General features: G+C 39.9%; 1 protein-coding gene across 1 annotated transcript; it reads left to right on the top strand.

The window, feature by feature from the left end:
• On the top strand, positions 1–17,190 carry LOC124115919 (synaptobrevin homolog YKT6-like). Its single transcript, XM_046477084.2, has 8 exons — positions 1–281; positions 1,388–1,517; positions 3,329–3,411; positions 4,510–4,610; positions 8,097–8,155; positions 9,392–9,503; positions 10,920–11,021; positions 11,856–17,190. Exons 2-8 carry the CDS (start codon positions 1,411–1,413, stop codon positions 11,889–11,891), a joined length of 600 nt encoding a protein of 199 aa, XP_046333040.1. The 5' UTR covers positions 1–281; positions 1,388–1,410; the 3' UTR covers positions 11,892–17,190.
• The last annotated feature ends 445 nt before the right edge of the window (positions 17,191–17,635 follow it).

The following is a 17,635-nucleotide window of genomic DNA, read 5'->3' as shown; positions in this document are numbered from 1 at the left end:
AACTCTGCTTAACGTGACGTCATATCCGGTATCAGTCACGACCAACTTGGCACTTCTGTTGGATATCAAACTTGTGTTTAGTGGTACATACTGAACAGAGACCTAACGAACCTTTTATCCATTTACAATATACAACCTACCCTACGATTTACTGAAGCGTCAGGATCTTGACTGTGTTTGCTTCTGCGTTCCACAAGTATCCACCAGTTTTTTTGCCGACGCGTAGGACTATTGCCTTTCCTACAAGCTTGTCAGTGTCACTGTCAAGTGATTTGAGTGATGTAAGTACAACTGCGTACTAGTTAACATGAACCTGTATCTTCTTTGCGTTAGTTTTCAGTATTTTGGTCTCATTAACATAAAGGGTTATATCGTCATTGTCTTAATCCCGTAAGAATGTAATAAACATATTCGGTCTATGTCCACGATATCGATATAGGGCGGCGACGAGGCCAAACTTACTCGCAGGGTACCGACTTTGGGTCTCATGAGTTGGGTACAGAATGCCCCAAATGTGAATGTTTTTATCCAAGCCCTAGTAATAACTTACACGGATATACACATAAAAATATCTGATGCACACACTGAAGTTGAAGCTTTATCTTTACTTAGATGTATGAAATTCAGAACGAATGCATAGTCATAGAAAAGTACAAACATTAGTGACTTGGAGTGTAACCATGGAGGTTGATTGTTATTGTCATTGCATAATGTATCACATGACTAACCAGGGGTCTGGGTTGTCCAATGGGTGCCAGGGTCCTACTCAGTACCCACCCAACCCGAGTTACCCATCCATGACCAACCACGATACGTTGATTTTTGTTGAAGTCTAGTTTATTTACATTAATACACTTTAATCCACTGCAGCTTAAAGAGCAAGTTGGCTCAGGGGTTTAACCGTTAGGTGACACCCAACTCTTATCCTCAGCCATTTGATCCCCTTTCCAATCAAGCATACCTTCCCAATCATACTCCCTACTTTAAGGGCTGGGCACTGCTTGCCAATCAAACTCCACATTGCAGTCTTTAGTGTTAGGTGTGCTTCTTAGTTAGGGTTAGCTATCACACCCTAGTATTATAGTTAATCCAATTAACATGATTAAATTTAAGGTTTTAAGGTTGTTCGAGTTTTGCTTGAAAATGACCACCATGACTTGAAAAACACTCATGCCCACCATTACTGGAGATTTTACAAATATTGGCTGATTCCAGCAGACATGTGTAGTGGAGTTGCTTCTTCTTCCTGCATATTTCACCATGTCGTTACAGCAACAACAAGCTAACCAAGCCATTATATTTTTGTTTATGTTTCCATGCTGTCTTTGTTAAAATGTTAAACACTGTACATTTTGAACATTTTTGTCATGTGTTTTCCCTACCACAGATCAGAGGAGAAAATCAGCAGCCATGAAGCTGTTTGGATTAACAGTGTTATATAAAGATGGGTCCTCCAAGGTTAAAGAGATGGCTGTAGCCCATGAAGTGTCATCTTTTGGCTACTTCCAGAGGAGCAGGTAACTTGTGATAGTTGTAGGGGTTAATCTTAGCCCTAAAATTAGACCATTTATATTTCAAAGTTGGTTTATGAATCTGCCAACTTCCAAAATTTGTAATACAGAAAAAAATAAAAATGATAAACAGTGTTGTTGTTTTATTCTGCTGATCAGAAATAAGTAAATTAATTAATTTTCTGTCATTATCAGTTTAAATAATTATTTAAGATATATTTAACCACACCCGGGTTCGATTCCTGACATGGGTACAATGTGTGAAGCCAATTTCTGGTGTCCCCCACCGTGATATTGCTGGAATATTGCTAAAAGCGGCATAAAACCACACTCACTATTATGACGAATCGCGACAGATCCTGGTCTTTAATGAAAGGAAGTGAACTCTGAACTTGCCTCACAATGTTGACATATAAACATGGTCTACCTACTTTACACAATAACAGTCTGAGGAAATAGAAAGATATATTTTAAATTTGAATTTTATCATTAACTTTTCCCTACCAGAAGTTTTGTATTATTTTTGGATACTGAGGATTGGTTGGTTATGTGAGATCTAACTGCGTGGTGTTGTGACTTGGATCCTTGCTCATGCTATCTGCCACTGATTTGCCTTGCCCAGACTAGACGTTGTAGTGCTGAAGAGTAAGCTGTGAATTAGTTTGCAACAACATTCCTCCAATCAATGTTTTTCAATCTTTCTTTATTCAGAACAATTAGGCTACATGCCTTTTATACCTGGACATGACAATGGTACTTATTGGTAATGGAATGCAATTGTAATAACATAGAAGTTTACATAACAAATAGTCCTAACAAGGCAGCAGTTGTCAGCTTAGAATACTTGCAGGGGCACGGGTGGCCCAGTCATCTAAGGCGCCGCGATTCACTGTGCAGAGTTGCGTCCCTTGGGCACGCCAGAAACCTATGATTGTGGGTTCGAACCCCGGTTCGCCCCAATTATGTTCTAGGTTTGTCAGCACCATACCCATGCTCGTGGGTTTCACCGAAGTGGTAAACGTCTTAGACCTGCATCACTTCGGGCTTTCCTCCCACATTAAGCTGACACGCCATGATATAACTGAAATAATGTTAAAAGCGGCGTTAAACCTAACTCACTCATTCACTAGAATACTCGCTCTCTCTATATTGCTATAATAAAATAATTTAGCAATGTTGAGTATGAGGTCATCAGTGTAAATACCAGTTTTTTACTGGTCAAATTAGGCTTGGACCGATAATTTATGTGACTGCCAGTCCCTTTGGACCAAGAAATAAAGTTCCCAAATCTTTGTTTTTGAACAAAACATCTGCGATATTCATATAAATATATTTTTCGAACGAAGTCAGCTTGTTTTCTCTTGTCAGTGTTTCCCCTTTTCTATTTTTAGTGCAAGGAAATAACATTTTGCATTGTTTCAAGGTTAAATATATATATTTGTAGCGACTTAGTTTTGAAAAATTAAAAAAAATATGAGAAAATTGTGACTGAACCTTGTGTGAATGACGTGTAGATCTAACTAAGTTACTTCAGAGATGACGTCATTGCATTTAACATTATGTTGAAGGAATTACAACCAGGTAATTTTGGTCCTTTTTGGCAGTTGTTGAAAGTTGGGACTGACAAAAATTAGGGGGCACTGGTAATTTTTCGAGTTGACAGTCTAGCAGGACTGGCAGTTTCAAAAACCTACAGGAACACTGGGTAATTGTTTGTAGCTGACATACTAAAAATATGCACATTTGCATAAACATGATAAAGATAGAACACTGCGAGTGTCAGAGTAGATTGTTCATTTATAAGATGTTTGTTGCAGCATCAAGGAGTTCATGGATTTCACGAGTAAGATTATCACAGAGAGAACAGCTACATGCTCCAGAGCTTCCGTCAAGGAAAACGGTAGGACTTACACAACATGATCCTGTGTTATTGTCCATACAGAAACTGGGAAAAAAACAGAAAGCTAGAATCACATGTTCATGTCCCAGATTTGCCCTGATTTATTTTTCTAAGTTTTCTGAACCATTCTCATGCATCGGTTTCTTCAAAGTTGAAGGTGTCTTTGACATGCGTCACTTCAGTGTTTCCTCGCATATCAAGTTGACATCTCAGGTAGAACTGAGTGATATAAGTTAGAACTGGGTGATGTAAGTTAGAACTGAGTGATATAAGTTAGAACGGAGTGATGTAAGTTAGAACTGAGTGATGTAGGTTAGAACAGAGTGATAGAGGTTAGACCTGAGTGATATAAGTTAGAACTGAGTAATATGAGTTAGAACTGAGTGATATAAGTTAGAACTGAGTAATATGAGTTAGAACTGAGTGATATAAGTTAGAACTGAGTAATATGAGTTAGAACTGAGTGATATAAGTTAGAACTGAGTGATATGAGTTAGAACTGAGTGATATAAGTTAGAACTGAGTAATATGAGTTAGAACTGAGTGATATAAGTTAGAACTGAGTAATATGAGTTAGAACTGAGTGATATAAGTTAGAACTGAATGATATAAGTTAGAACTGAGTGATATAAGTTAGAACTGAGTAATATGAGTTAGAACTGAGTAATATAAGTTAGAACTGAATGATATAAGTTAGAGCTGATTGATAAAGTTAGAGCTGATTGATATAAGTTAGAACTGAAATACTGTTCGAAGCAGGCAATTCACTGTCTGGGACTACCTGTGATTGTGTATTTGACGAGTGACTATGGTGATGGGGCTGATCTTTATGTTCAGTGAGAAAATGGGCATTGATTCACTTTTTCAGAATCCATGTCATGTGGTTGTGAGATGTGACGAGCTGATGTTAATTGTGATCTGAGTGATCTGCAGTGGTCAAGGAGTCCTTGTCTTGACCCCAATGTTAAGAATTAATGATTCCGGGGATCCCTTGATTTGTATACATTGTACTGTAACAGCTTATCTCAAAGACCCCAGGCTCTGCTTGGTTTACGAACACTGACGTGTGTGAAGACTGGCGATGATTCACTGTTTCAGAATACATGTGTCATGTGTACGTGAGGAGTGACGGACTGTCAGGAGTTCTCATCGGAGACCACGAATACCCACAGAGGGTAGCCCACACACTGCTCAACAAGGTACAGGGAACATTGCTCAAAGTGCCATGTGATAAGGATGAAGTTGGTTTCTCAGAGCTACAGATAAGCAGCATATTTGCATAAAATACCCCCCAAAAAATATTCAAAACTCAATTCCTTTCAATTAAATGCATACAGAACTCAACTCAAATGTATAAAAACAGCTCATGTAAATACACAATGAAGCTTTTTCAGCATGCGTACAGCGGAACTAATTTCCAAATCTTAATTACGAGCTTATTTACATTCCGAGCCAAGCCTTTTTTTTTTAAATCTTAAAATGTGTACTCATTTTGTGAAAACCCAATAGAGTGATGAATAGATGAGTGAAAAAATATAGGTTACCCAATGAAAAAATGTAATAACCCAATTAAAATAGAAACCATCGACTAAAAACTCAATGGACAAGAAGTTATCTGGACCTCTGTTTCTTTGTTTGTTGTTTAACACCACACTCAGCTATATTCCAGCTATATAATGGTGGTCTGTAAATAATCTTGTCTGGGACAATCCAGTGATTGACATCATTGGGATACAATGACATGCATCAAGCAAGCCAGCGCGTCGGATCACCCGATCCCGTTAGTCGCCTCTTTCAACAAGCATAGTCGCCTTTTACAGCAAGCATATGTTGCTGAAGACCTATTCTACCCCAGATCTTCATGGGATGACAGGGGTTGGGTGTATGACCTGGTTACATCCCAACTGCATGGACTGCTCTTGTAATGTCGATCACTGGTTTGTCTGGTCCGACTTTAATATTTATGCTGATGATAAAATATTGCTGACTGCCGCATTTAACAACATTCACTCACTTCCATCACTACATAGCTAAGATATAATGGCTGCCATAATGCTCTCATTCTTGAGACTTTCATGATTAATTCTGCTAGATGGACAGCAGTGGGAAGTAGTGCTAGCCATAGTGTAGTCTAGCGACTTTGTGCTGTGACTGTTGTAAATCAGTGTTAGAATATGGGTGTTACTATTGTCCTTAGGCTAGGACTGTGGTAAGTCAGTGTTAGGGTATGGGCAGTAATATTATATGATCTTAGTGCTAAGACTGTCATAAGTCAGTGTTAGGGTGTAGGTGTTAAAATTATCTCAGTGCTAAGACTGTCATAAGTCGATGTTAGGGTATGAGTGTTACTATCGTCTTAGTGCTACGACTGTTGTAAGTCAATGATAGGATATGGATATTTATATCATCTTAACGCTATGACTGTCGTATGCTAGGTTTGATAGTGTTAAATATTGTAACACTGGACATGCTAGGTTTGTTATTGTAAAAAATAAAAAATGTAAAAAATACAGACAAAAAACGCTGTGGAACATGTTGTTTTGCGACACCTGTTTCATCAATCAATATGTTGGTAACCAAGGTTACAGCTTGCTGCAATTATCTTATACCTTTGATGGCTGTTGTGACTATACACATGGTATTGATGATGTACTGAAGTCAGCATCAAGTGATCGATGAAACTATTAAACCGTTCATTCAATAAGCATGTCCTGTATAGTAGTATGACGGACCAAGCTGAATATTAGTGCTTCTCATTAGAAATGTACTCCCACACTGGAGATTATTCCCGGGCTGACACTCATGTGAGTCTTTCAAGCCTCGATGCCACCAGATGATTCAAGCCAAATCTAGACTACGACTGCACACACTGACAGAACTGTGGCTTTGTATCATGTACCCACAAACCGGTGGTGGACACTAGGGGTGTCATGATAAATCGAAATATTGATAAATTGCTATTGGTAAGCACTTGAAGTCAATAAATCGATTATTAAATCAGTTTCTAATCAATAGTATCGATTTCAGTCAGGAATATCCATAGTTTTGATTGTATTTACCATATCATGCGATTGAGTCACCGAAACACACTCGCAAACGCAGCCAATTGAGGATAAGAGTTAACTGCCCTTGCTGCATAGCAGCCGGTCTTCTTAAAGTAAAATGGCAGAGGGTGACATTCAAGTGGAGTTTGTGACAAACTTGGGTGGAAAATCATGTGTTTGGAAGTCTTTTGGCAATGTTAAAGAAAAGAAAATCCATCTAAAATGATACACTGAAAACTATCAATATTTATCACAATAGTTGCTTACAATATCAATAGTTATTGCAATAGTCATTTCCCAACCAATAGTCACCCCTAGTGGACACTATGAGTGCCTGGAACCCGTCATGATCCGGGGTAGAATAGGTCTTCCGCAACCCATTCTTGTCGTAAAAGTTGACTATGCTTGTTGTTAAAGGAGATTGATTGGATTGGGTGGTCAGGCTCACTGACTTGGTTGATGCAGGTCATCGTATCTCAATTGCGCGGTTCGATGCTCAAGTCAGTCACTGGATTGTCTGGTCCAGACTCAATTATTTACAGACCTCCCATCATATAGCTGGAATATTGATGAGTGCAGCAAAACAACAAATAAACAAACAAACATGAGTGCCTGGCATTGCGCTTGATAGATTATCTCGCTTGATAGATTATCTCTGGAAACTGAAACACTGACACCTTGCGGACTGTTTATAGTCAGCATGGTCAGGGTTGGTCTTTAACTAACATTTATCAATGAATATATTTATTGAAAATAACACTACTGGTTGTTATGACATGGCACATTGCCTTTATTAAGGGTCATGTTATTGTGGTTTGATTCCTGAATCAGTGATTAGAATCAAGTATTTGCAAACGTAGTGTGACAATGACATTGGTGTATGTTTTAGGAGTGGGGACGTTGATATGTGTTCTTGAAATAAAACATTTTATTCGGTATTACACCAGCAATGAAAAACAAGTACAACAAAAACAACGCAAGATAAACATATTTTTATTGCATATATAAGGTTTGTGTGCGCACTTGTAATGTGTGCGAAATACGCATCAGTCGGAAAGCGCACGTTAAATCTCCAAAGTAACTAACTAACTTCTGATGTCCGTGTGCGAAATACGCTACAGTCGGAAAGCGCACGTTAATCTTCTATATCAGTCAGACTTGTGATATGTTTCATTCCCGGTCGCCTTATACACGGAGTATAGGATTTTGGGTTGATTTTTAAGGCGTGTACAGGGGGGTCGTCTTATACGTGGGGTCGCCTTATACACAGCGATATACGGTAATAAACATGGATGAGAGGTATCTAAATTTGGCAGGGGGGGTTGGGGGGCAGCATTGTGTGCATAGGTGGCAAAGTCGTCTATGACGCCAGAAATATATTATGGTGGGATCAAATCCCGGTTAACCCCAATTATGTTTGTAGGTTTGTCAGCACCAAACATCTAAGACCTGCATCACTTCGGGTTTTCCACCCACATAGTCACTATATGGCTGAAATATTGCCGATGTGACGTTAAATTTTAACTCACTCACTCACACTCACCCACATTGAGCTGGGACGATGTGATATAAGTGGAATACTGTTCAAAGCGGCATGAAAACCAAGTCCTTCACTGTACCACCTCGTCATTATTGTTTCAGGTGCTTGATGAGTTTGCTGCCAAATACCCGAAGTCGAACTGGGATGTCCTCAGTAGCGGGTAGGGCTTCACTTTGTCATGTGTATAGAAAACAAGCATTACTTCCTCGGCAAAATGATCCAGTTGATTTAGTAAATAGAGTCAAGTAACCTTCTGCTTGGTCTAATGATTGTCCACTGGATAAAACAAAAGATGCTTAACTGGACTACAAATTATGCAAAAGATTAGAAGAGCCAAGTTCAGACAAGTAGAGTCACAGACTGAGTTTCCCTTTGCTGTTATCATGGCTCGATTTTCACTGGAGAAATTATTTGCTTGTCTTGGTCATTCCTCGGCTGATACTATCAGTTTTACTAAAAAAATTGGCTTCCACAGGAGATATCACTTGGTTGAAATTGCATCACAATGCTTTGCAGACCATTGTGATGTCATCAGCTACCATGACATCAGAATCAAATGACATCACTAATCCCTCTGCTGCTAAAGCTGGTTAGCTGTACTTTGTACACTCAAGACACTGGTTATTACTGTTTACAAACTGAAAAATTTAGGATGATAAATATAGTCTTACCCTTTTGTCCTTTGATCATGTTGATGTCAAATATTTCAACATTTGTGGATATATGCTGATGGAAACGAATAAGGGAACAATGAAAAATAATGGGAAATAAGCTTTGCTGTTCGTACATTTGAAATAGAGCGCATACAAATTCAACACATATCTGTATCAAATGTTGAGACATGTTTGTGTGCATTGTTTCCAATGTGTATTTGGAAGACAAGGCTGGACCGCATGATAGCATATTATTTTACTGTGTCTAAAACTAAGTGTTCCCTTTTCATGCTGATTCATTTCCATCAGTATCTTTGATATCAAAACACACTGGGGTGAGATTCTTTTTGTAATGTAGGGTGAGATTCTCTGAAGTATTGTTGGGTGAGATTCCCTGTATCGTAGGGTGAGATTCTCTGTATCATAGGGTGAGATTCTCTTATGTATCATTGGGTGAGGTTCTCTGTATTGAAGGGTGAGATTCTCTGTATCATAGGGTGAGATTCTCTGGAGTATTGTCGGGTGAGATTCCCTGTATCTTGGGGTGAGATTCTCTGTATCATAGGGTGAGATTCTCTTATGTATCATTGGGTGAGATTCTCTGGAGTATTGTCGGGTGAGATTCCCTGTATCTTGGGGTGAGATTCCCTGTATCATAGGGTGAGATTCTCTTATGTATCGTGGGGTGAGATTCTCTGTGTACACCAGCGACCAGTGGTAGATGATCTGTTTCTCTATTTCAGTCAAATCAACTTCCCACAGTTGAATGAATACCTTCAGAAATACCAGAACCCCAAGGAAGCTGATGCAATGACGAAGATACAGAATGACCTGGATGAGACTAAGATAATATTGGTGAGTTGATGACGTTTATGGGTGGAGTTGTGGCAGAATAGTTCCCCAGTACCACACTTGTAGCAAGACTGACATCTAAATGAGGTCTGGTGATTACAAGGTACAGCTGACCAGTCTGTGTCATGTCATCCTGAAGCTGTGCGTCAGTGTTTATGCTGTCAAGTTGTTCACCAAGCCAATTATTATCCCCAGCCACAAAGGGGAAGGGGGATATAGGAATGGGTGCCGTCCGTCTGCCATGTTTCGTTTCCGGTGCAGAACTCAAAAACCATGAGAGATATCTTAACTTAACTTGGCACATAGATAGGTCTAGTGGTAAACTGTTGCCTTTTGATAGTTGAGGATTTTTGAAAAATATATTTTTCAAGTTTCCATAGTAACGACTTTGACTAAGAGCTGATCTCTGAGCAGATCTTGAAAACCATTCAATATTTCTTGCCTTGCACACAACCAGACATGTCATATTGGCGGGGGACATGAGTATTTCATGCTTGTTTCTAGCTGGAATGTTGCTGACTGCTCCATCTAACAACCTTCAACAACCACTCAGGGGCAAAGTATGATGGGTCACAATAGGTCCACTCCAGACTTTTTGTGAGAGTGTGACTGAAATGTTTGTTGTTTAACTAACACTACACTTATATTCTATTTATATGACGGCGGCTCAGCGTTAGATATTGGCACTAGTCCTATAGTCCTTGCCAAACTGCCCAATAGTTAAGGTATCATAAGGTCTAGTAGAAATTTGCCATTATTAAGGGTTTTACTAGATGTTTTCATTATAAGGATTAGTGGACTAAAACTAAGTTTCTATCACTGCAGCCAGTAAATAATCGAATCCGCGTGTTGATCCACCATGTCAGGGTACAATAACATTATCAACCTAGTCACTGAGCCTGATGCCCCGATCTGCGGTTGCCTCTTACGACCAGCGTAGGTTGCCGGGGGCCTATTCTAACCTGGAATGCCCACCGGTCGGGACTGTAATGAGAGCCAGGGGGTGCTACGCGAGGCAGGATGTGCATTAACCAAATCCGTTGGCATGGGACATTACTCATGCCATCAACCACTGGTTTGTCTGCCCAAGACTTCATGGTGTAAAGGAAAGCTAGGATATACCTGGAGTATTGCTGATTTGGCAGGAAACAATTTTCACTCACCCACTCAGTCAGAACCCATGCTTGTAAAAGGCGACTGACCGGATTGGGGGCTCAGACTCAGTGAATTGGTTGGTGCATGTCACCGTATCCCAATTGCGTAGGTCGATGCTCATGATGTTAATCACAGGATTGTCTGGTCTGGACTCGATTATGTACAGACTGTCGTCATATAGCTGGAATATTGCTGAGTGCAGCATTAAACAAACAACAAACAAACAAACAGTCAGATATTCATTCAGCTGAAAATCTTTTCCAGCACAACACAATCGATGCCGTCCTGCAGCGTGGGGAGAAGCTGGATGATCTCGTGGACAAGTCTGAGGGCCTCAGTACACAGTCCAAAGCTTTCTATAAAACCGTGAGTCCCCGTTGTTTCCAGCAGGTCTATGTAAAAATGATTAATGACAGCTTTCCAAAAAGATGATTTGGAAGTTTCCTTGGTGATGAATGTACAAAGTACCGTTCTCATGCTTGTTGTATTTGGGCTGACACTATAAGCGGGTGTGTCCCGTGAATAGGTCTTCAGCAACCCATGCTTACTGCAAAAAGCAACTATGTTTGCCATAAGAGGCGACTAACGGGATCGGGTGATCAGGCTCGCTGACTTGGTTGTTGCATGTCGTCATACCCCATTTGCATGGATTGATGCTCATGATGTCAATCACAAGCTTGTCTGATCCAGACTCCATTGCTTACAGACTGCCGTCATATAGCTTGAATATTGCTGAGTGGGCGTTGAACAACAAACAAACAAACAATCATTGGCTGCACTAGGCATGCTAGGGTGGTTAATGTGTACAACCCTCGTCTCTGTGGAGTTTCATCCCACATTGAAGTGTTATGGCACAAAACCACCACACTGTATCTAATACTGATCCTCTGTTAAAGATACATTCAGTTGTCTCTTCTGGCCCATGTCATGTGACAGAGTTTTTGATACGATACACTGTTAGATTTGTTGTGGTCTTATTGAAACATTCCAGTATCAGACTTTGAGATTATTGTGAATTCATTCCGAGAGCAATTCATAGGTCAGGTACTTCTGTCCTCATATGAATCAGAATGCATAGTTGGTGTTATTAAAAAAAGTAAAAGAAGTTTTAAAAGATGTTTATTTATATATTTTATATCTTAATTTCTTTTACAGAAATTTGAATGTGCCCTCTACAAGAGATGTTTTTGTGTATTGCAGGCCAAGAAAACAAATCAGTGTTGTGTGATACTATGAGGTGTTGTGAGGACATTGTGACTGCCAGCTGCTCTACTTGAAGATACTATTTCCCTGTCAACTGAGATGAATGATAGGAAATCACCACTTTTCAAGTCTATATTTCCATGTAAATTATTGTCTGCTGCTTCAGAAGACTTCAATTGCCAAATATCCAGATATTTATATTGTAATTTGTAGATATATTTTTAAGATCTGTTTTGGGGCAGTTGTACAGTTCTCTAATTTTTTATGGTACACTTCTGACATTTTGGAAATGATATTTTTATTACATAGGTAAACAGTTCTAAGGATTTGGAAAATCATCTGTTGATTTAAGTGGTATGTGCATTTCGAAGGAAATGGCATATCATGAAATATGAGTTGCATTCAGAGTGATAATGATCTTATAAAGTTTATTAGGGCATGGCTGCCCCAGTTGTCTAGGCACAACATCTTTCTGTGCAGAGTTGCATCCCTTTGCTGTGCCAGGATGGAAAGCTGCCCTGATTATGATCCTTTGTGGTGACAGCACCACATGTAAAAGTGGTACATGTCTACACTTTTTGTCACTTTGAACTTTCTTCATGACTTTGACACACCGTGGTATAACCGAAGTACTTTTCGAAGCTCATTCACTGTGAAGACTTTGGAAAAGAAAGCAAGTTTCCAGTGAATGTTTGTATGTTGATGTCAGTATTAACAAAATTAGGGCTTAATTTTATGTCAATTTTGTGATTGGCCTCATTGGATGTAAAGTACCCAAGGCGATGTAACAAGAAGTGAAATATAGATGTCTTCAACTTGTTTATTGATATCCTTGGCAACTGGAAGTGGTATGTTTGAAATGCTCAGTGACAGAGTTATCTCCCCTTGTTGCTTGTTAAGATATTCTTCTGTGAAGACATGTGTTTGTTGATGTGAATGTCGTGAGGTGAATGCTGACTGTGTGTGATAGACAGCGAGTAAATACATTCACCATGTGAATTGCAATAGCTTGGATCTGTTGATATGTCATGAATGCGTTCAAACCCTCAACACAGGAACACTGTTGCACATGTTAGGTATGTACCAACCTATTCACTCCTCCACCTGGAGAGGACACTTGCCGGGGGCACACAGGACCTGCTAGACACTAGACTGATGTCTTCTGGTTGTCTCCCACTGGTCTCAACAACAGAGCTGTATCCTGTCAGCTCCCATGTAGACTCAGGACTAAACACATTACCTGTCTATTCTAAGCTTTTCATTCAAAGTCATTGATTAACATGTCAGTACATGATTCAGCAGAGACATGTAACATGTTTGTCTCCCTGTGGGAGCTCCAAGGTAGAACAGTTCAAGGGTAGATTTAACAACAAATTTGTATGTAGCCAGCAGGGTTACTGGCCCTTCTCCAAACTAGCTTGCCTACAACTAAGTGGCTCTGAAAATGTTAGAACTCCTCACCCCTAAAACAATTTTTTCTGCACTCTGAGATTAAATCTTGGTTTCCACTTGCCTCATTTCATAGGGATTTATGAGCAAATAACAAGTTGTTGTTCACAACATTACAAAATGTCAGCCAGTTGTCACTCTACCAAGATGATCCTATTCAAAAACAATAAATACTGGTATACATGGAAAGGGGTGAAATGTTTGCTTAGCAGATGGGCCATCTACTTTATGTTTCAGCAAGCCCTTTGATATTTTAGCTGGCCACAGGCCAAAGGGCCAGCAGTTAAATCAACCCCAGCAGTTCCCCTGTATGACATTCAGTTTTTAAGCAAAAATGAAAACAGAAAATGTTATGAAAACATTGTCAAAAGAAAAATAGTTTTCTTGTTTTTGGTTTTCTCTCTCTATTTTGTCACTTTTCCTAACTTTTGAGATAGATCATCTGTAAAATGTGATTGACTATGGTTTGTCCGGGCAGAGAGCTGTGTTCCAATAATAAGTGCTAATGGATGTACACTCACTTCATATTCCATTCAATATGAATTATGCTCATTAACTAAAATATTGATTTGGATCGTCAATTTTTATGTTAGTTCTGGAGTGATATTGTGTCCAGTGATACATAGACAGATTTGTACCTGAATATTGTGATTCTAGATATGTATAGGTAGGTTTACTAGTATGTGTTTTGAATGAGAGAAGTGTGAGCATATGTATATTCATCTATAATCTGTGTCGTCATCTTTATTTTGTGCTTTATATAAACAAAGTTTTGAACAACATTACATTATTTTGAGAATTCATCAACAAATGATGTGGTAACAATGAACGTATTGACTATCAAACAAGAAATATTCTTTCTTGATATTTAAGTTTTGATTTGCTTTTTGTTTTGTGGGTGCATAACATATATCTATGAAATTTAAAGCGAAGTTATGTGTTGCAGATGTGTATGATATAATTTGTATATTTTGTCAAGCCAAACTCTTTCACTTTTCACATGTAACCATGGTAACAGCATATATACTTCTTAGTTAGGAGTAGTGAGATTTGTAATGTTCGAGTTTGTAGCAATGAGAATAAGCCTTGAAACATCTGAGTGTTTGCAGGAGCCTTCAGTTTGTATTGTCTCTATCTTGGGCCAGACAAATTTTGTTTCTCGTCTTGAGGCCACTTTCGGTCAATGTGCCAATGTGTTGTTTGGGGGTTAATAATATTTTAACAAAAAGTGTTTTTTTAAGATTACTTTTGCAAGGTAGTCTTGTCTGTACATGAAGAGAATTCATTGATCTGGCCTTCCTATCTGAATGCACCATGCCACTCCCAATCTATGATCCCCCGAACACCAATGGCACCGCCGAGAAGAACGTGATTCACACGTCAATTCCCAGAAAACCTAGATCAATCCTACACAGGATTGTGAACCCATGAAGTATTTTCATACTTCTTGCTGACGGAGAACATTGATGTTGTAATGATGAAAGGAAGAAAATATTCCAGTGATGGGCAATTTGCTGTGCAGAGTTGCATCCCTTGGGCAGGCCAGAAACCTATGATTGTGGGTATGAATCCCAGTTCATCCTGATAATGTTTCCAGGTTTGTCAACACCATACCCGTGCTCGTGGGTTTCACCGAAGTGGTAAACGTCTGTCACCTTCATCACTTTGGGCTTTCCTGACGCATTAAGCTGGCACAATGTGACTGGAATACTGTTCGAAGCGGCATTAAACCAAACTCACCCTCTCATTCCCGTGATGGGAACCCTCTTTCACTATCGCCAGCAGTATATCTCAAACGTTGTTCACTTGCATGTCAACATCATTTAGTTTTAGACATTTGTTCGTTCAAATCATCGTATATGTAATCATTAAATATTATTTTTTCATTCTTAGAAATGTCACCCATTCTTGTTATGCCATGAAATTGGGGTATTGTGAATCGAACATTGCCTCTGTTGTTTCCATACTGGCCACCCTTTCAGGGTAACTGGGTCACGGAGTCACTCATTCAGGGTGGATGGGTGGACCGGCACCAGGTATGCAGTTTAAGGAAGAGTTTTGTAGAAACAGTTTTCTAAAGTTACAAGTATTGAAAATATGAGAACAAACTCTCAAACTTCGTCTTTTTGGGACTTGATAATAAATATATATAACGTGAAATAAGATTTACAGATGTCTGTCAAAATGAATCTGTTTTGTATCAGTTTATTTCCTGCTTTTTACGAACTGAAGGCAGACTTTTGCACAAATCATGGAAGAAACAATTGGTCTGGCCACATGGGTAAATCTTTGGCCTAGACTCAAGCCGAACCTGTTCTAAATAGCTGCTAGAGGGCTGGAAGTTTCTGTGATATCAGAGCTGCTTCCTGTGTGTCGGACATTGTGTAATCAGACTACGGAACTGGTTGCTGTACCTACCAGTCTATGGCAGTCTGGTGTCGTCCATCTCATGCTTGTCATCGGATTTATTAAAGACTGGGTGGTCTGTGCAATGTGTCATCGGACTAATAAGGACTGGTGGTCTCGGGGACTAGTGTGTCATGCTAAGATGGCGTAGGTTTTTGCTCATCAAACAACATTCACTCCCTCGCACACTTGAATCCAATGAATTACTAGTCACCGGGTTGTGTAGAGTTTGTTCAAGGTGTTTTCCACCACCATTTGAAAGTCCCCACAAACCACCAGCATAGGTCGTCTTCATGTCTAGAACTGTTCAGACCTTTACCATTGATTCTGTTCATATATCTGGCACATGTTGCACAATAACCTTCTGAATGCTGTACAAGGTCAAAATAGTTGGGTTTCTTGCCTTAGTTTATCTCTCACATACCAAGTCTCACAATGATAGCAATGTAGGCCATTATACAAAGCCTGAGAGAGACCACGCAGTGACGGTGGGTTAACCATCTTACCGACATCGGGGTGTTTGGGTGAAACAGGACTGTCCAAGACTCCAGGGCCAGGACTAAAATGATATTCTTTGATCGTTTCGTGCAAATCCTGATCAATTACAGTGAACCCTTTTGAACTCCATGGGGTTTACACAATGGACTCCAGTTGTTCTACGAAGGCACTGCCGTTGTTGTGCAGTTGCATTCCAAAGTTTCTTGGTTTTGATTCCTGATACACCCTGATTGTTTCTTGGTTCGTCAGCACCATGCATACCCGTGGGTTTCACCGGGTCACCATCTGCAACCTGCATCACTGTCCTCACACATCAAGCTGACATGCCATGATATAACTGAAGTACTGTTCAATGTGGCACCAAACTCGCTCCATGCGTACTTGGGGGCACAGGTGGCCCAGGTGGCCCAGTCGTCGAAGGCGCCGCGATTTGCTGAGCAGAGTTGCGTCCCTTGGGCGCGCCAGAAACCTATGATTGTGGGTTCGAATCCCGGTTCGCCCTGATTATGTTTCTAGGTTTGTCAGCACCATACCTGTGCTCGTGGGTTTCACCAAAGTGGTAAATGTCCAAGACCTGCATCACTTCGGGCTTTCCTCCCACATAAAGCTGACACGCCGCGATATAACTGGAATACTGTTAAAAGCGGCGTTAAACCCAACTCACTCACTCACCATATGTACTCCTCCCAATTCAAGGCATGACAGTTTAGATGAAAGAATCAGGTGGTCGTTATCTTTTCAGTGAGTTATTTTGGATTGTCTGAAGGTTTTCACTATGTGCAAACTGTCACATGACATAGCAGTGATGAGGGAATCACGATATCCTGCTTAACACCGACATATCGTGAGAAATATCACTGCATATTCTTGTCCTTTATGATAAATAGATTTAATATGTGCCAATACACATATCTAAGAAGCTTTGAAAATCTAACCTGTCACTGAATGTAGTGAAAATGTGAATAAAGTGTAAACTGCTCATGATTGTGTGTTTTCCTGAACAGCCTTCCCAAGTAGTGACCGGTATGGTCGCCAACGAGCCGTAAATCTCTTATTGGCGAACTATTTTGCACCTGTTATGTACATATATAGGCAACTAATGTCTACTGTATTGCACACCCAACCATTATGTCGACACTCCTCTTGGGATGCAGTAGTTTGGGGAAAAAAGTTTTTAAGACCTCACACAGTGAAACCGATGCCAATATGTCCCATGTCACTCTTAAGGATGAAAAAGGTTGGCATCTAAAATTGGCTCCATTATCAAAAAACAAACTTAAGAGGGGCTGCTGAAGAGGCACGACTTTGCGCTTTTCTTTCCACAGTGGGATTTCGGCAACTTTAATTGGTTGTTAGAGGCAAGTGGCGAGGCTCGGTGAATTGGTTCATAGAATCATTGTACCTAGTGGCGTGCACACTGGATT

This window comes from Haliotis rufescens, unplaced genomic scaffold (genome assembly GCF_023055435.1).
Source record: "Haliotis rufescens isolate VD_foot unplaced genomic scaffold, xgHalRufe1.0.p SCAF_27, whole genome shotgun sequence".
Lineage (NCBI taxonomy): Eukaryota > Metazoa > Mollusca > Gastropoda > Lepetellida > Haliotidae > Haliotis > Haliotis rufescens.
The sequence above is the reverse complement of the archived record's forward strand: the minus strand, read 5'-3'. Positions and strand labels throughout refer to the sequence as shown.

Coding starts and splice junctions, on each gene's coding strand:
- LOC124115919 (XM_046477084.2), top strand. CDS start 1,411: ATGAAGCTGTTTGGATTAACAGTGTTATATAAAGATGGGTCCTCCAAG. Junction 3,412..4,509: donor AGCTTCCGTCAAGGAAAACG/GTAGGACTTACA, acceptor TCACTGTTTCAG/AATACATGTGTCATGTGTAC. Junction 4,611..8,096: donor CCCACACACTGCTCAACAAG/GTACAGGGAACA, acceptor TTATTGTTTCAG/GTGCTTGATGAGTTTGCTGC.